This window comes from Achroia grisella, unplaced genomic scaffold, assembly GCF_030625045.1.
Source record: "Achroia grisella isolate CSIRO2021 unplaced genomic scaffold, CSIRO_AGI_Agris_v1 utg780, whole genome shotgun sequence".
Taxonomy (NCBI): domain Eukaryota; kingdom Metazoa; phylum Arthropoda; class Insecta; order Lepidoptera; family Pyralidae; genus Achroia; species Achroia grisella.
Window position 1 is genome coordinate 8,464,058 of NW_026713020.1, and position 21,200 is coordinate 8,485,257.

The window sequence follows — 21,200 nt, forward strand, 5'->3', positions numbered from 1 at the left end:
AGATTAGCCGGACACACAAAATCAGACAGACAAAAATTGTAAAAAATGTTATTTTGGTGTATGTACCGTATTTATATTCATATGCATGTAGTATATGTATAGATAATGGAACGGTGCACCCGCCTGCACTAACGGTTTACGCTGTGGCACCAGTGGAGGATGATAAGATGAGCATGAGATCAGGTCAGTTAGCACATCGCGACAATTTCACCAGGAATTTATTTTTATTTTAGAAAAATAAAGTTAAATTCCACGCGGACGAAGTCACGGGAACAGCTAGTCATTCTTAAAAAAAATATGCATACCTTTTGTCCTGTAATTTAACTCTTAAAAAAAATTTGCATACCTTTTGTCCTGTAATTTAACTCTTAAAAAAAATTTGCATACCTTTTGTCCTGTAATTTAACTCTTAAAAAAAATTTGCATACCTTTTGTCCTGTAATTTAACTCTTAAAAAAAATATGCATACCGTTTGTCCTGTAATTTAACTCTTAAAAAAAATATGCATACCGTTTGTCCTGTAATTTAACTGTTTTCATAAATAAAATAGTATGCAACGTAAATCGATGTCGAAATATTAGTATCGTGGTGGCCTTCGGGCCGCTAATTGGGTCATGTTTCGGAATAATTGGCTCAGACAATGGCTGTGGATGCTGCGGCTGCACCGCTCGCGGTGACCTCCGGCGTGCCACTGATAGTATAGTGATTTGTAATCTATTCCATAATACAGCCGTTTAACAAACATTAAGAAACAATTAAGTAAGGACTATTACTTAGAAGACGACAAAGTAGTTGTTTAGGCGCGGGATTTATAAATTCAAACTTGCTTTTGCCCGCGGCTTCGCTCGCGTAAGTAAGTATCATTATTAATTAGGTATAGTTTTTGCGGCTTTACTTTTGTTTAGCGTGTGTAAAAAATATGTGCCTACAAAATCTGAAAAGATTTATACAACTTTCTTCTTATTATATAAAATTCTCGTGTCACAGTTTTCGTTCCTATACTCCTCCGAAACGGCTTGACCGATTCTCATGAAATTTTGTGAGCGTATTGAGTAGATCTGAGAATCGGCCAACATCTATTTTTCATCCCCCTAAATGTTAGGGGTAGTCCACCCCTAAATTTTTATTTTTTATTTTAAGGCAAAACGACGTTTACTGGAACAGCTAGTAAAATATATACAAAGATTATGTATATTACATTATCCTTTACCCTTATCTATACATAATTGTTTGTATTATTGAAATAATCGTTTTTTACTACATGTATATGAATATAAATACGGTATATATACTAAAATAACATTTTTTACAATTTTTGTCTGTCTGTCTGTTTGTTCCGGCTAATCTCTGAAATGGCTGGACCGATTTTGACGGGACTTTTTTTGGCAGGTAGCTGATGTAATAAGGAGTAACTTAGGCTACTTTTATTTTAGAAAAATAAAGTTATATTCCACGCGGACGAAGTCGCCGGTATAGTCAGTATTTATATATATAATATCAGTATTTATTTATATATATAAATACTATGTATTTGAATATAAATACGGTATATATACCAAAATAACATTTTTTACAATTTTTGTCTGTCTGTCTGTAAGAAAAATAACAAAATCTCCATAAGCACTGCATTCTGCAAATAAATGTTTTGACTCGAATTGATTTAAATAAAACAAAATGTATAAATAATATACTTCACATAATCTTCATAAGTCTCCAAATTTCACGCGTACTTGGTTGATATTTTTAACGTTATCAGTCAGTCTTTGTCATAAATCTGGTTTCCATATAAAGCTTTGTTTAGTGCTGGCACCGCACCGCTCACCTTGGTACTTTCCCGCCACTGAGATATGTGGCGAGAGTGTTGGTCACCATCACAACATTGAACTTACTGGTCAAGGGCGGACTTCATTCATTAAATTCAGAATCATATTATGAACGTCTTCATTGCATCTTATCTTAATCTTAATCATTACATAGTATAAAACAAAGTCGCTGTTCTCACTATCAATCAGGGAATCATCATAATTACATGATATATATTTACATAAAAAAAACCATATATTTATATTATTTGTCTAGTACCCATAACACAAGCTTTGCTCAGCTTGGGATTAGATGGCGCTGTATGTCTGTCTGTCCTGTGATGTTGCTGAACTGTCCTGGGTCATTGTCATTACATAGTATAAAACAAAGTCGCTGTCGCTGTCTGTCCCTATGTATGCTTAAATCTTTAAAACTACGCAACGGATTTTGAAACGGTTTTTTTTAATAGATAGAGTGATTTAAGAGGAAGGTTTATATATATAATACATGTACACCCGTGTAAAGCCGGGGCGAGTAGCTAGTAATATTATAAGCGCGAAAATTTATGAGTATGGATGGATGTTTGTTACTGTTTCACGCAAAAACTACTGAACTGATTTCGATGAAACTTTACAGTAATATAGCTTATACATCAGAATAACAGAAGCTATAAATATTACGCGGTTAAAATAGCGGGCACAGCTAGTAATTTCATAATTTTATGATTTGGCACTTGATTACACATAGAACCCAAAAATTTCACCCTTCTACCGTTACCCTCTATTTTTTAATAGCAATATTAGTATTAATTGTTTCTACCCTCATCGGGCGGCAAAAGACGAGTAAAATAGTTTACCACCCAGAAATGTGCACGAGTTAGCTAGTACATAACTCAAAGGTGACTGACTGACATAGTGATCTATCAACGCACAGCCCCAACCACTGGACGGATCGGCCTGAAATTTGGCATGCAGGTAGATGTTATGACGTAGGCATCCGCTAAGAAAGGATTTTGATTAACTCTACCCCCAAGAGGATAAAGTAGGGGATGAAAGTTTGTATGAAACTTTGTCAATTTTAAACCGATCGGACTGAGACTTTGCATGCATAAAGCTACTATAACGTAGGCATCCCCTAATTAAGGATTTTGATAAATTCCACCCCTAAGAGTATAAAATAGGAGATGAAAGTTTGTATAAATCTTCTTAGATTTTGTAGGCCCTAATTTTTTTACACACGCTAAACAAAAGTAAAGCCGCAAGAACTACTAGCTAGAAAGGATTTCGATAAATTCCACCCCTAAGGGGATAAAATAGGGGATGATGCGGGATGTAAATGTATTAGTACCTAATGTCACGAATAAATTAAGACGAACAAAATAATTTTTAGTTCTCTAGGCTACTTTTATTTTAGACAAATAAAGCTAAATTCCACGCAGACGAAGTCGCGGGAACAGCTAGTCATAATATAAATTTTGAACCACATACCTAGTTATAAAAATTCTCGACGACCTCGCTGTTCAAAGTGATACTTTCAAGGCAAATATTGCATGACATAGCTATGGAAAAACCTATTAAAGTACATAAAATGGACCAGGGACGTCAGAAGGCATTAATAGCGGATCAGTAAATTTGTGATGAGCAATGATTACAGCATCCGAAGGGATCGATCGCTTCACTGATGACCTTTTTGCTTTTAGTACAGAACGGTGCGCAGGCGCAGCTGAAATATACGCAGCAAAGCTTAGTTACATAAGAGAGTGCGCCCCGAACGGACCACTCCACCGACAACCCTGTGTAGAATAAATAAATATTGAGCACTTATTTATTGTTTATTCTGTGATAAATGTTAATAAGAGAGTTGTGTATAAATTGAGAAATGCATATCGGTTAGTAATTTGTTTTATTATAATTTTATAATTATTTTTAATAACTATGACTATTCAAAAGTTCTTAAATTTTAATAAATATTTTTCTATTTTATTTATTTTCAGCATTTGTTTTTAGGAAAAAATGTTTATTTATTTATTTATTAAAGAAAAACCAAGGCTATTTAAATATATTTTAAATAAAATTAATATAAACGGCAATATAATAAATTTTATATATAAAACGTAAATCAATTTAATTGAAACATTTTTTTTAGATTTTATAATGTTTATTTTTAATGTAAAATATATTTTTATAATTATTTTTAATAAGTATAACTATTCAAAAGTGTTTAAATTTTATTTTATTTCAATAAATAATTGTCTATTCAATTTATTTTCGCAATGATTTTAAAAAAAATTATGAAATAAAAAATTTTTTTAGATTTTATAATATTTATTTTTAATATAAAATAATATAAACGTAGTTTAATGATGGAAATTTTTATATTTTTTTATTTGAATTTAATTTGATATACTGGCTAGTACACGCGACTACGTCTGCTTTAATAAACATACATTGTCTCTGTCAACCCTTATCAGATTAGATTTTTTATTTTTCATCTAGACCCAAGTTAAGCTAGCTAAAGCTTGTATTATGGGTACTAGACAACTGATACAAATCTATGTATTTGTTTTTTCAAATAAGACGATAGACTATTTATATGTCCGTGATAGAATCTATCTTTACATTAAATGTTATGTTAATAATCGTTACAGCCGTTTAGTTATGAATAGTTTTCAGACAGACAGATACACACATTCATTTCATTTCTCAATAACAATATTAGTATAATTGACGACATGACGACCTCAGTGGTCTAGTATATGGTCTAGCACACCGACGACGACCGATGATCGCGGGTTCGATTCCTCGCACCGCACAAACATTTGTATTCATAAGTATGATAGTTTGTATTGGTCTGGGTATCTTCTATGTATAATATGTATGTATTTACGAAAAAAAAATTATCTATGTATTTGTATCAGTTGTCTAGTACCCATAACACAAGCTTTAGCTAGCTTAACTTGGGTCTAGATGGCGCTGTGTGAATTTTCCTGAGATTATTATTAACTTCCAAAAAAAATCATCTCCCCTCTTAAGGAGAGGAGATGGCAACTTACCCCCGGCATAATAATTATTATTATTAATAATAATAAATTGTGGAATGTAGTGAATTACTAAATGTATACTTATAAATCTAATTGCATTTTATTATATTGTTTCACTAGGTATAGGCTCCTAGGTAAAAAATCAACGGAATTTATAAAATAAAACTAATAAAAATGGGATCAACCCCTTTGCAATACGACCCTGTCATGAAAACAAATTAAAATAACTGAACGTATGTCAATATATTTTCAAAATTTATTTAACATTGAAAAAGAAAATTAAATAGAATAGAAAATCATTTATTCAAATAAACTTAACTCAAACACTTTTGAATAGTCATCACATTTTATTTATCTACGCTCATTCGGAAATCTGTCTCATCACAAGAGGAACGAGCAAGAAACTTGTGTGTTGCTCTTTTAACTAATCCTTGTAAGTCCACATTTACAAGTCGAAACGTGTGAATACAAACTACCAACCAGCACTAATTTATTAGGGTTAAATATAAAAACACAATAGGATTAAATCAGTCGTAGTGATAAGAGCAAACCAGTCCCTACAAGCAGCACGTTCACGAGTATGACGGATGGGCCAGCCATCACTGCGCTCGACCATATTTTAGGGAGTCCGATGACCAATGGGAATAAATCTCCCCTCCAGAGGAACACATTATACAATTAAAACTTTGACCGTATCAAATCGCGGCTGAAGTACTACATAATATATTTATAATACAAAAAAAATATGATAATAAAAACAGTAGAGAAACAAATAAATTTAATAAAAAAAAAAATGGGAATAAATCTCATGTGACCTTGGATTTTTATTTACAACTGTTATAATGCTTTGATATACATAGATTTTAAAATGATAAATGAGTATAATATACGTAAATGCAAGCATATACATATTGTTATGAGTCCACAAAAGGCAGGTTGCCTCAGAAAATCCTTGAATAACTCTCTTGCGCAACCCCAGCCGCCGCCCGCCCACGCCCTACGCACGTGGCTAACGTTACATACGTATACCACATTATCCATTGCTGGTAACATATAGAAAAGTCTACATATAATAATAATAATAATCTCAGGACAATTAACACAGCGCCATCTAGACCCAAGTTAAGATAGCTAAAGCTTGTGTTATGAATACTACATAACTGATACATAAACATAGATTTTTTTTGTAAATACATACATATTATACATAGAAAACAACCAGACCAGATACAAACAATCATACTCATGAATACAAATGTTTGTGCGTGCGAGGAATCGAACCCGCGACCATCGGTCCGTAAAGCGGTGTGGTAGACCGCTCGACCACCGAGGTCGTCATAATATGTTCTACATAATACACGCAATGTATAATGCGACGTGTATTTTTCACGTGGGGAATAGTCACAACTATGCATTTTAGTACTTCTTCATTTAACTGCACCCATTTCGTAAACTGCTTTTAAGGAGTAATTACTATTTCTAAATATTACTCAATTAACAAAGAAATGTAGAATCAAAACATGTAGTATTGTAGAATAAAAAAACTTGACTATTCAAAAGTGCTTATATTAAGTTTATTTGAATAAAGATTATTTCTATTTCTATTTCTAATGGATGTATTTATAAAACATAAGGATATAATACAACATAACAATATTATTAATTAACTCCGGTCTATTACAGACTCTTATGATATGTCAAATCTACCGTCAGTTCGGAATGATTTCGAGATGAGAAGAACTGACAAGAAACTCAGCTCGTATTCTTTTCAAATAAATGTTGTACATGTTTACAATAATACAGAGTCATTTTTAAAATCAAATTTAGTAGAATAGAGTGACCACTAGCATATGCTATTGCAATGGCAAATATTTTTCTATTACGTTATTAATAAAAAATGACAAATAAAATTGGAGTGTCTGTTTGTAATATTGAAATAACCGTTTTTTACTACATGCATATGAATATAAATACGGTACTTACACCAAAACGACATTTTTTACTATTTTTGCCTGTCTGTCTGTTTGTTCCGGCTAATCTCTGAAATGACTGGACCGATTTTGAAGGTCTTTTATTGGCAGTTAGCTGATGTAATAAGGAGTAACTTAGGCAACTTTTATTTTAGAAAAATTAAGATAACTCCACGCGGACGAAGTCGCGGGAACAGCTTTTATATACATATATTTATCCAATTAAATATCAGAATATTTGTTTTTTTTTTTATTTAAATACATTTTACACAGACATATTCGTCCGTGCCTTTTTTAATTTACTTTAATATTATAATATTTATTTAATTTCCATACCAGAATATTTGAAATACATATAAATAGACATTACGGTTTATTTATATTTGTCTTTCCCTCGGTAACATGCAGTTGGAGCGCGTATTGTTTAGTATCTGTTACCGGCGTGACTCGTAATTATGATTGAAGGAATCATGTTGTGTATTGTTGATGTTAATGTGACGGCTGTCTGTACAATAACATGACTTCACTGAATCGATCACTAATCGATCTAGTGTAGTTAATTAACAATAATAAGACATAGCCACAGACTATATATATATACTAGCTTTTGCCCGCGGATTTGGTTGCGTTAATTTATCCCCTTAGGGGTGGAATTTATCAAAATCCTTTCTTAGGGGATGCCTACGTCGTAGTAGCTTTATGCATGCAAAGTCTCAGCCCGATCGGTTTAAAATTTACAAAGTTTCATACAAACTTTCATCCCCTATTTTATCCCCTTGGGGGTAGGATTAATCAAAATCCTTTCTTAGCGGTTGCCTACGTCATAACATCTACCTGCATGCCAAATTTCAGTCCGATCCGTCCAGTGGTTTAGGCTGTGCGTTGATAGATCACTATGTCAGCAGTCAGTCACCTTTGCGTTATATATATTTAGATATGAGACGATCTCGCTGGTCTCGCGGTTAAGTAAACCGCTTTACTTATGATGGTCACGGGTTCGATTCCTCACATGGTGCAATTATTTGTATTCATGAGTTGTTTGTATTGGGATGTTTTCTATGTATATTATGTATGTATTTACAAAAAATATATATATATTTATATCAGTTGTCTAGTACCCATAACACAAGCTCTGCTTACCGTGGGACTAGATGGCGCTGTGTTAATTGTCCAGGGTTGCAGTTGAAATAACCCAGTTGGCCTTAAAAATATAAATAAAAATATATGATCGAGCGCAGTGACGACTCATCCGTCATACTAGTGAACGTGCATGTCGGGACTGCTCTAATTATACGACTGGGCGTGATGTATTTTGTATGTTTGTTACAGACGGCGCGTGGTGGCTGGTGCTAGCATGCATATGCGCATGCTCTGCTGAGAAATGGCGGTTTCCAGAGGGTGCCGCGTCCGTCCGTATTGATACGAAGGTCCGATTCGTCGATGGTGATGACCGACCAGACAACAGCGACAAGTTTGTATCCAATAGCAATAGAAATATATATAAGATATATTCAAATAAAACTAATTTATACATCTATACATATACATATAAATAAAATTGAAGTGTCTGTTTGTAATATTGAAGTAACCGTTTTTTACTACATGCATATGAATTTAAATACGGTACGTACACCATAATAACATTATTTACAATTTTTGTCTGTCTGTCTGTTTGTTCCGGCTAATCTCTGAATTGGCTGGACAGATTTTGAAGGGACTTTTATTGGCAGGTAGCAGATGTAATAAGGAGTAACTTAGGCTACTTTAATTTGCAGTTTGTAGCAGTATTATGTCCAGAATGTGTGTACCCTTGAACATATAGTTCCCACAACCCTGGCGGATGGTAACAGTGCGATCTGCGAAGATTCAGCATTGTTCCACACTTGTAATATGTTCAATGTTACTTAATAACTTCATTGTTACTTATTACGTTTGACCCTCGCAAAGCCTAAGATATATTTATATATGCATATCCGGTCTGTAATCACCGCCAGTGCAGTAATATATGTTCACCTAGTTGCGCCCGCGATTTCACCCGTGTAATATTTATAGCCTACTATCTGTCCCGGCAAACGTTGTTTTGCCATATAAATTAATAACGCTAGAAAAAAGTAAATCTAACAGGGAGTATAGAGTCTTGTCTTTTCTCTTATTTATAATACTTATTTCATATGTAATGAAAACTGTGAAATTAGTAGTAGTGTAAGATTTATATAATTGTATATGCATATTGATAAATCTAATCTTCCAAATAAAGATGGGTGACACTGCATGTTGTCAACTCACCCGGCCGGCCAGCGGTGGTTCTGGGCCAGACGGATAAGGTCTGCCTCGGTGTCACTGTTAGGCAAATTGTAACATCTCGGCTGGAGTTGTACAAAAATGGAAATTAAATAAATATTATAATATTAAAGTAAATTAAAAAAGGCACGGACGAATATGTCTGTGGAAAAATGTATTTAAATATAAAAAAAAAAAAATACTTATTTCACAATAATTAGTTTAGAGTTTTGTCATTTCTAATTCTAATTTGACTATAATTAATTTGATAATATTTTTGTAAACTGTTTCAGTTGTGATCTCATTTTAGTATCAGTCAATATTTCAGTGGTTTCGCCATATAAATTAATAACGCTAAAACAAAATAGGGTTTGGTGATAGAAGGGTGAAAATTTAGGGTTATATGTATTTTTTAATGATACATAATAAAAAATTATAAATAATTTTTTTTTACTACAAATGAATTTAAATGCGGTACGTACACCAAAATAACATTTTTTTTACAATTTTTGTCTGTCTGTCTGTTTGTTCCGGCTAATCTCTGAAATGGCTGCACCGATTTTGACGGGACTTTTATTGGCAAGTATTGATGTAATAAGGAGTAACTTAGGCTACTTTTATTTTAGAAAAATATAGTAAGTTTCACATGGACGAAGCCGCGACTTCGCGGCACAATACAGCTAGTAAATAATAAACACAGAGTTTCAATTTATACGGCAGGAAATCTCTAAATACCACATTGCAACACTTGTGTTTAGGGCTTTTCCCACGTGAATGTCAAATTAAATTATCTGACATTATCATTGATGGGTATCTTAACGGCCTTGATGGTTTAGTGGGTTACCACACCGCTTTCAATGGTCGCGCGTTCGATTCCTCGCATGGTGCAAACATTTGTATTCATGAGTATCTGGGTGTTTTCTATGTATGTACTTACAAAAAATATATATCTATGTATATGTATCTAGTACCCATAACACTAGCTTTAGCTAGCTTAACTTGGGTCTAGATGGCGCTGTGTGAATTGTCCTGAGACTATTATATTTACAAAAAAAGTATTTTTATCAGTAGTCTAGTACCCATAACACAAGCTCTGCTAAGCTTGGGTCTAAGCATTGTGTGAATTGTCCAGAGATAGAATAGAATAGAATAGAATAGAAAATCATTTATTCAAATAAACTTACATTGAAGCACTTTTGATGAACATATAGGATATTTGAATATACAAATTGAGAAGCAACGGTGAGAATATTTGCCTCTTTGAATTTCTCTCTTAATGAGTCACAACTCTTCATACAGTAGATTGCTCGAAGGGCACGTTTTTGTAATATGAATATATTTTAAATATCTGCCTCTTTTCCTCATAATAATCTAAATATATATAACTCAACGGACTGACATAGTGATCTATCAACGCACAGCCCAAACCACTGGACGAATCGGGCTGAAATTTGGCATGCAGGTAGATGTTATGACGTAGGCATCCGCTAAGAAACGATTAATTCTACCCCCAAGGGGATTAAATAGGGGTTGAAAGTTATATGAAACTTTGTCAATTTGAAACCGATCGGGCTGAGACTTTGCATGCATAAAGCTACTATGACGTAGGCACCCCCTAAGAAAGGATTTTGAAAATACCACCCCTAAGGGGATAAATTCATGCGAGCAACGCCACGGGCAAAAGCTAGTATAAGAGAGTAAACTATGAAAATAACTAAAATAGACTAATCTAGCAGTATCAGTATCAGTGTACTAACGTTACGTACGAGTAAAACCGCGTTTCATAGGTAGTTGTGTATAATTAGTGATAATTACTCGGTACATCTGTTGGGTTAGTTCCACAAGATGATCTGCGCCTTGGCCGACATATCGTCCTCTTGTTCCGATCACAATGGGAGCAATTATCCCATAGCATTGCCTCGTGCCGTGGTCTCCACTGACACCATAATACTTCTTGCGTCACTTTCCCACTACAATTACAGCGGCTTGCGGCATTTTGTAGCCGCTTATAGGTATAAGTTGATTTACGCTATCATGAGATTTAAGTCATTTGCATAAAATGATTAATGTTGCGGGTGAGTGATACTATGTTGTTGGTCGAGACGATGTATATTACAGATGATGATAAACTGACAATATGTACATAGAAATAATGATCTTATATACTAAATAACAATAGGAAAATGTAAGGTGGGGTGACACAGTTTAGATACAGCAGTGCCTAGTAGACAATATTGAATTTGTCTTACTAGACATTATTAAATGCAATTATTATTTTGATGTATCTAGGTGACTGTGTCCCATAATTAATATAAATGTTTTGCGTTTATAATTGGTATTAATTAGTTGATCTTTGTATTATATTTATAACAAGCTTGTGCGCGCGGCTTCGCTCGCGTTAATTTATCCCCTTAGGAGTGGAATTTATCAAAATCCTTTCTTAGGGGATGCCTACGTCATAGTAGATTTATGCATGCAAAGTCTCAGCCCGATCGGTTTAAAATTGACAAACTTTCATCCCCTATTTTATCCCCTTAGGGGTTTTATTAATCCCTTTGTAATCCTTTCTTAGCGGATGCCTACGTCATAACATCTACCTGCATGCCAAATTTCAGCCCGATCCGTCCAGTGGTTTGGGCTGTGCATCGATAGATCAGTCACCTTTGAGTTATATATATTTAAACTAGCGATGTACCGATTTAAAACAAATCGGACCTGGCAACACTATTCAAAACCGAATTCCTTTATACGACCCATTCCTTCACACAGTCCAGCCGTTTCCGAGATTAGCAAAATCAAACTGACAGTTAAAAATTATCACAGTTACTTTTGATACTACTACCACAGATAACATAATCAACTACTATTATATTATATATTTTTTTCTAAATTTGTTAAGTATATAGTTAATTACATTCCTGCACTTCTATTCTTAAGTTTATTGAATAAATTAGTTTCTATTCTATTCTATTCTATAGATCCTTTACCGACACAAACGATTTCTGCAATTATTTGGTTATAAATCTCAATCTACGGGATGCACTTGTTATGCAAATTAAATTTCTCAATAATTACAAAATACGGACTTACATAATTATACATGTAATTAATTGTTTCCTATTGAATATTTTTAGATTAAATACACAATTATAGCCACTTAATGTATTTATAAAACATCTGTTAAATCATATTTACTGAGCAAAGAATGAGTGAGTATTATACTCACTAAACGATAACTTGAATGACAAACGTGCATTGCAATAGTTGTTCATGCACTGGATTTTCATTTAATGTTAGACATAGACACCTATATAAATATACATTGTGAATAAACTGAGTTTCTTGCCAGTTCTTCTCAATTGGATCTATATACTGAACGGAACGGTTGAGAAAAAATTGTAATTAAAAAAAAAATACGTTCATAAGTGGCTAAAATGTCCTACATGAATAAATGATTTTTGAAATTAATTTTTTACCGCTATTATTTCTTAACGAGTGTTCTTTTGGTACAAGCAGCAGCTGGAAAGGAGGAGAGGAAATGATGAGTCCAGTCAACAAATAGTCACATTACATCTTTATTATAAGGGATGTTACGTAGCTCCGTAACCGTAACCGAAACTATCGGATATCCGATATAAATATGAGATAATATAAATTTTGCCTATTTATATTATCTCATATATAAAATTTTCGTGTTACAATGTTAGTTACCATACTCCTCTGAAACGACTTGACCGATTTTTATGAAATTTTATATGCATATTCAGTAGGTCTGAGAATCGGCTACTGTCTATTTTTCATTACCCCTCAATGTTAACCACTCCTAACATTATTTTTTTTTTTTTTTTTGGGCAAATCGGCTACTGCCTATTTTTCATACCCCTGAAAATTTTTTTTAATATTATTTTTTTTTTTTTATTTATATTTTTTATTGTGTGTCATTAAAAAATACATACAACCCTAAATTTTCACCCTTCTATCACCAACCCCTATTTTTTATAGCGTTATTAATATATATGGCAAAACAACGTTTGCCGGGACAGCTAGTATAATAATATAATTATAACAAGTATAATACTGAGTCCTGGTTTTAAACTAAATTGTCCTGGTTTTTCCAATTTCAAATCCTAGTTTTTTATGTGGTATTGACAACCCTAGTCTATACCTATATTGCGACACGTGTCTCGCTTCTGAACGAGGCATCATCAGGCATTGAATAGAGTTCAGTTTCGCAGGTTAACTTGTAACGTTAAGGAAACTAGTATTTCGTCAAATTACAATGTAACAACGTGCAATGTTACAAAAGCATTACCAATAATAATAGTAACAATGTTAATACCGATGCTGTGCAACGAATCAGATATTGTGAAGGGAGCATTGTGTTTATTGCTATTTAATTGCTTTACAGGCCTCTGTGCAATATTCTAATCTATAGAAATAAAGATTAATAAACATTAAAAAATATATCGTAAGATATTTGTAGTTTGAAAAAGTCTAATTTTGGCGCGAAAATAAAAAAAAACATCGTCGCTATACTTCTATTTGCCGGGAAAAGGTCCTAATACATATTGTTAACTAGCAGTACACGCGACTTCGTCCGCGTGAAATATAACTTTATTTTTCTAAAATAAAAGTAGCCTAAGTTACTCCTTATTACATCAGCTACCTGCCAATAAAAGTCCCGTCAAAATCGGTCCAGCCATTTCAGAGATTAGCCGGAACAAACAGACAGACAAAAATTGTAAAAAATGTTATTTTGGTGTATGTACCGTATTTATATTCACATGCATGTAGTAAAAACGGTTATTTCAATATTACAAACAGACACTCAAATTTTATTTATATGTATAGGCTTAGACAAAACTTTATTATTACTTATTAAGTCGGCTTAAACGTATCACTTTAGTACTTAATTTGATTAAACTTGCAAGTGAATCTACAAGTGGCGATACAGTTTACGAAATGTTCAATAGTCTAACATTGCTACACGCCGCCGGCTCGGTTCACTTTCACTATCGTCTGTTACAATACATTTTAATTCAGTTATTATCATCGAGAATTAAGTCATTCGACAAATTTATGCAACAAAATAGTAGCTTGATAAGGAGCAACAATATCTATAAATTAACTAACTACTTTATCTGACATGCCCCGAGATCTTCCGTATTTTTTGAATATTTTTATTATATGAAAAGGGCTGATATGTGAAAATTTAAATGTTAAAAAGCAAGGGCCAACATTCGCTTCTAGTAATGTTTTTGCTAATTAAGATGATATGTCCGGAAGAGAAGATGATTGAATAAATTGATCAATGTAATGATTGAATAAAGAAATAATCAAGGCTGGATTCAGCTTTGGCGCCAGGAGGGCGTCACATAGTCGTGGTCAAGTCAAGAACTTATAATTTAATTTTGATAACAATAGATACAATTAAAAAGTAGGTATTTTTATTAATGTACCTAAGTACTGTACTATAAAATATGTATTCTTTATTGTACAGTAGAAAAACTTAACACTTTTTTTTGAGTTCTTCAGTACCCACAAGACTTTGCTTAGCTTGGCACTAGGTGGCGCTGTGTGAAAAGTCCTGGGTAATTATTATTACTATAGAGATTTTATACGATTTTTCGTCCGTCATATTCGTGAACGGGTGCTGCTTGTGGGGACTGGTCTGTTTGGGTTACGAACACTGATTAGATTTTTTGTTTTTTTGCAATAGCATATGCTGGTGGTCACTCTATTCTCTCAAATTTGAATTTTAATGACTGTGTATTATTGTAAACATTTTTTTGAAAAGAATACGAATTGAGTTTCTTGTCAGTTCTTCTCATCTCGAAATCATTCCGAACTGTCGGTAGATTTGACATATCATAACAGTCTGTAATAGACCTACATGAATAAAGATATTTTGAATTTTTTTTTATTTTTTCTTTCTAGAATGAACACTAGCGAAAATCAAGTGCAAGCTGATGAAATACCATTCGAGCCGGCATCGAACACGGTCGGTTTCTACAACCGCCCGGTCAATGGGGACATATCCGGACGGTATCCAGTGCGAGTGGAGCCTAACCGGGCGTCGGCGCCCTACAGCATTGAAGGGCAGACCCATTACTCCATCACCAAGAAGTGAGTACAACTGGTTATAATAATAATAATAATAATCTCAGGACAATTCACACAGCGCCATCTAGACCCAAATTAAGCTACCTAAAGCTTGTGTTATGGGTACTAGATAACTGATACATATATATAGATTTTTTTTTTTTTCGTTAATACATATATAATATAAAATACCCAGACCGATACAAACAATCATACTCGTGAATACAAATGTTTGTGCCGTGCGAGGAATCGAACCCGCGACCATTGGACGTAAAGCGGTGTGCTGAACCGCTATACCACCGAGGTCGTCAAAAGTTATGGAACTATACTGTCAATAATGTTTTTTTTTCTACGAATTAGAATATTAACTATATAAATTGACGGCCTTGATGGTATAGCGGTTAGTACACTTTGCTTCCGATGGTCGCGGGTTCGATTCCTCGCCCGGTATAAATATGTGTATACATAAATATGATTATTTGTATTGGTCTGGGCGTTTTGTTTTATTTATAAAAAAAAGTATTTATGTATTTATATCAGTTGTTTAGCACTCATAATACAAGCTCAGCTTAGCTTGGGACTAGATGGCGCTGTGATAATTATCCAAGGCTATTATATTATCCTATATATAAAATTCTCGTGTCACAAACACCATACTCCTCCGAAACGGCTTGACCGATTTTTATAAAATTTTATATGCATATTCAGTACGTTTGAGAATCGGCTACTATATATTTTTTATACTCCTAAGTGATAAGGGTTGTCCATCCCTAACCTTTTATTGGACTATTTAACTTGTCAATTTTTTTTATAATGTAGCTAAGGACACATTCAACCCTAAATTTTCACCCTTATTATTTTTTTTATTTTATTGGGTTGTTTGGGCTATTGTAGATGTGTAAAACGACGTTTGCGACCTACATAGATCTATTTATTTATTTTATTTATTAAGACCGTCAGGGACATAATTGAAGGATATTCTTAGGAGCGATCGTTTTTATCTCCTCGGCATTATGTAAACTTTCCAAAGGAGATATTTCGTTTATGCATGAGTGGAAAATAAAAAAATATATGTAAGCGGCGTTACACTAAAAATATATATGGCAGAATCTGCAGATATATATATACATATTTAATATGCTTGTTCAATTTGCAATGTCCTGTGAGGGCCCTAGTCATCATGCATATTCACCCTTATACCACCAAATATATATATTTTAACAGCGATTTTAATTTATATGAAAAAACATTATTATTTATTTGCCATATTATATATTTAATATATTTAGTATACACATAAAATGATATTGTAATACTTATACTTAAATTTCACCCTTCTATCACCAACCCCTATTCATTAATAACGATTTTAATTATAAATTAGTCAGCTAGTAATGTTACAAACTAACTATACCCGCGATTTCATTCGCGTGATTATCAAAAACACTATCTGCATTTCAACATTTTTCACTCATGCTTCGCTTTCATAGCGTAATGTTATATAGCTTAAAGCCTTCCTCGACAAATGGACTATCCAACAGAAAAAGAATTTTTCAACTCCAACCAGTAGTTCTTGAGATTAGCGCGTTCGAACGAACAAGCTCTTCAGATTTCTAATATCTAAATATATATAACTCAAAGGTGACTGACGTAGTGATCTATCAACGCACAGCCCAAACCACTGGACGGTTCGGGCTGAAATTTGGCATGCAGGCAGATGTTATGACGTAGGCATCCGCTTAGAAAGGATTTTGATTAATTCTACCCCTCAAGGAATAAAATAGGGGATGAAAGTTTGTATGAAACTTTGTCAATTTTAAACCGATCGCGCTGAGACTTTGCATGCATAAAGCTACTATGACGTGGGCATCCCCTAAGAAAGGATTTTAATATATTCCACCCCTAAGGGGATGAAAGTCTGTATAAATCTTCATAGATTTTTAAACTGAACTGAAATTAAAGATTGGAGCTACTATGATGAAGACGTTCGCTTAAATAGGATTTTGATAAATTCAACCCCCATGGGGATGAAATAAGGGATGATGCAGGACGTAAATGTATTAGTTTGAACCTATCAGTACCTAATGGAACGAATAAATTAAGACGAACAAAATAATTTTTAATTCTTTAGGCTACTTTTATTTTAAAAAAATAACGTTAAATTCCACGCGGACGAAGTCGCGGGAACAGCTAGTAATATATAAATACGTGCTGTAAATGTTTCAGCCCACAGCAATACTACTCGGATGGTACGCTGGACTCAATGCAACACTGCAAGTGTGTCTCCACGCCTCACTGCCGCCCCTCCTCAGACTCACTCGTAAGTCAATCAGTATAATATATTCCACTGTGTCAATGCCGTATCTACACATATATAAATATACATTTTATATAGTTGGGCATTAAGAAAACATGAAATTCAATTGAGTTTCTTGCCAATTCTTATCCATTGGATCTGTATACCGAACTGGACGGTAGGAAAAATAAATATAAAAAAATTAACGTTCATAAGAGGCTAAAACTGTAATCCATGAATAAATGTATTTTTCGTTTTACAATAAGGGACCCAAGTAAATTCCCGCAGGTCGAACCAACTTACATAAAACTTCCATGTCAGTTCCATACAAATCCTTACTCCTTACTAATATTATAACTGCTAAAGTAACTCTGTCTGTCTGTCTCGCTTTCACACCAATACTACTGCACCGATTTAAATAAAATTTAGTATACAGATAGTCCAGACCCTGAGAACGGACATAGGCTACTTTTTAATGCGAAGAAAGGGTTGTAAGGGGTTGATAGGGAAGATGAAACGTTTTATAGAAGTATAGTCATTTTTAAAGCTAGAAACTTGAAACTTATTTTTTAAGATTTTGACTATCATTATGACATTTAAAGTTTGTACGAATTTTACCCTTAAGGGGGTAAAATAAAATAGGGGATGAAATGGAAATTCCTCATTCCTTGCGAACGAAGTCGGCGGCGCCGGCGAAGGCGGACACAGCTAGTATTCAATAAAATAGCACAGGTTAATTATAGAAATGCCATTAAATAGGTTCAAAATAGAACTACACAAATTCTCGTAAAATAATACGCTTACTCTTTGCGAGAATGGACGTAACATTTAATATTCTCATTAGTGTTTTGGAAATCATTGATAAAAATAGAAATTCTCTTTTTTTTCGGACTACTCTAATGCTGTTGGCCGCAGCTGGCCTTTACAGCTTCACCGGACGATAGGGGGCGAGTGCAGATGGCACTCCAAACCAAAGGACTTATGGAGCGGCTGAAGGCCAACTCCCGCGTGACAGATACGACTTCAGTCTGAGGATACCGCTAGGGGTTCGAACCTCGGCTCAGGCCGTCGTAACATCGATCCCCGTTTGATTTGGACGGGGGATCGATCGCAGGGAAAATTCTCATGTCTCCTGATTGTTAGGTGAACTTTTGTACCCTATTTTATTGTAAGACTTACACTGTAAAGAAAAGAATATTCAAGCAAATAATTATCTATCTACCTAAAACTCAGGACCAATCAAAATTAAAAAATATATATATTCATGTAGGACATTTTAGCCGCTTATGAACGTCAAGTTTTTACATTTTAATATTTTTTCCCCTACCGTCCAGTTCGGTATATAGATCCAATTGAGAAGAATTGGCAAGAAACTCAATTGAATTACTTTTTTTTTAAAAGCCAGTTTATTTACAATGTATAGGTATTTATATAGGTGTCTATGTCTAACATTAAATGAAAATCCCGTGCATGAACAACTATTGCCATGCACGCTCGTCATTCAAGTAATCGTAGTAGTGAGTAATAGACGGTAGATTTAACATAATATCATAAGAGTAATAATAGTATAGACCTACATGAATAAAGATATTTTGAATTTCAATTTGAATTTATTGATATTTATTTGCAGAAAGCGTGCGGCGTTGGAAAATATCTGTGCTGCTATAAACGATCCAATAAAAACTATCAACAGAATTCAGGTATAAAAACATTTGTTATATTATTAATAATATACATACACATAAATTAAATTGGAGTATCTGTTTGTAATATTGAAATAACCGTTGTTTAATACGAGCATATGAATATGAATACGGTACATACACCAAAATAACATTTTTTACAATTTTTGTCTGTCTGTCTGTTTGTTCCGGCTCATCTCTGTAAGGGCTGGACAGATTTTGACGGGACTTTTATTGGCAAGTAGCTGATGTAATAAGGAATAATTTAGGCCACTTTTATTTTATAAAATTCTTTTATTTCAGAAAATAAAGTTAAGTCCCACGTGGACGAAGTCGCGGGTACAGCTAGTTTCTTATAAATTTACTAGCTACTCGCCCCGGCTTTGCACGGATGTACATGTATTATATACATAAACCTTCCTCTTGAATCACTCTATCTAATAAAAAAACAGCTTCAAAATCCGTTGCATAGTTTTAAAGATTTAAGCATACATAGGGACGGACAGACAGCAACAGCGACTTTATTTATACTATGTAATGATATATTAATATTTAATTGTAGAATACTTCAACGAAGTAGAAGATGAACGTCCAGTGCTGCTGCCCGGACAAAATGATTTGGCTGGACCATTCCCTCCATCACCAGGCACATATTTCAACGGAATCTTCGGTGCTGAACAGGACCGCAATCCCTCAGGAATTGGGAACGACAGGCCGCGAGCACCGGCTGTACTCGTAGGTCCGGGCGGACCCACTGGCAACATTGGTCCTCCCAGACTCCCTGTAGGCAACGCTAACTCGCAGAATCCCCAAATTCCACCTGTCCTGGTCGGCCCTGATGGTCCAAGTGGCATAATAGGGCCCGGGCCAATACCGAATCGAAATCCTGACGAAAATCGTGATGTAGGTAATAGTGAGTCAGCCCAGCGAGGTATCCTAGTTGGGCCTGGTGGTCCTACAGGGATAATAGGACCGGCTGGCTTCAATAGACGTCCAGGTGGTTTTATGAATAACTACTTCTATGGCGGCGGTCGAGGGAGTGGACCTGGAGTCCTCGTCGGGCCTGGCGGTCCTACAGGCATCATTGGTCCCGGCAGAGGGATTCTCGTGGGTCCTGGAGGCCCCACCGGTCAAATAGGACCGAGACGGCCATTCTACTACGGTAAATAGTGTTCTCTGTCCATTATTGCAGGACTAATATTGGTAATAATTTGTGTGTAACGATAGATTAGTTGTGTTTATGTTAACAGTGCTAAGTGATCGTTGTAGTGAAAGTTTAATGTAAATATTTTGGTAATAAACTGTTCTAACTAGCTGTTAAATCCGTCGTCGCTTGATGTAATAACATACTCGTAAGTATATATATTGAATTGATTGTGCATTAAACATACTATGTACATATACAATATAGTGAGTCGACCTTTCGCAGGATGTCCACGACGATATAGTAAGTCGACATCCACTACCGCATCTAGTTCAGACAGTGATAGAAATAGAAAGAATAAGAAGCATATGTTGTAAATAAACATACCAATTGAAGTTTTCGTTTGTTTTAATATTTTCCACTAAACTGCAAAAATAAACTTGCCATTGGTTATCTAAATATATATAACTCAAAGGTGACTGACATAGTGATCTATCAACGCACAGCCCAAACCACTGGACGGATCGGACTGAAATTTGGCATGCAGGTAGATGTTATGACGTAGGCATCCGCTAAGAAAGGATTTTGATTAATCCTACCCCCAAGGGGATAAAATAGGGGATGAAATTTTGTATGAAACTTTGAATTGACAATTTTAAACCAATCGGGCTGAGACTTTGCATGCATAAAGCTACTGTGACGTAGGCATCCCCTAAGACAGGATTTTGATAAATTCCACCCCTAAGGAGATAAATTAACGCGAGCGAAGCCGCGGGCAAAAGCTAGTATATTTATAAATGGGGTTGAGAAATGCGGCAGTTTGTTACTACTGTGTCAGTAGTTTAGCACACCGCTTTACGTCCGATGATTGGCGGGTTCGATT

At 34.4% G+C, this 21,200-nt stretch overlaps 2 protein-coding genes across 2 annotated transcripts in view; one reads left to right on the plus strand and one right to left on the minus strand.

Annotated features, from left to right (window-relative positions):
* The window catches only part of LOC131850923 (uncharacterized), a 51,030-nt gene that overhangs the window by 21,103 nt on the left and 8,727 nt on the right, over positions 1-21,200 (minus strand). The gene's annotated exons all lie outside the window — the stretch shown is intronic.
* On the plus strand, positions 3,575-20,694 carry LOC131850924 (collagen alpha-1(I) chain-like). The gene is made up of 7 exons (XM_059201333.1): positions 3,575-3,691; positions 8,143-8,284; positions 15,031-15,219; positions 17,422-17,515; positions 19,122-19,191; positions 19,736-20,335; positions 20,603-20,694. The coding sequence occupies exons 1-7, from the start codon at positions 3,682-3,684 to the stop codon at positions 20,692-20,694; spliced, it is 1,197 nt and encodes a 398-aa protein (XP_059057316.1). The 5' UTR covers positions 3,575-3,681.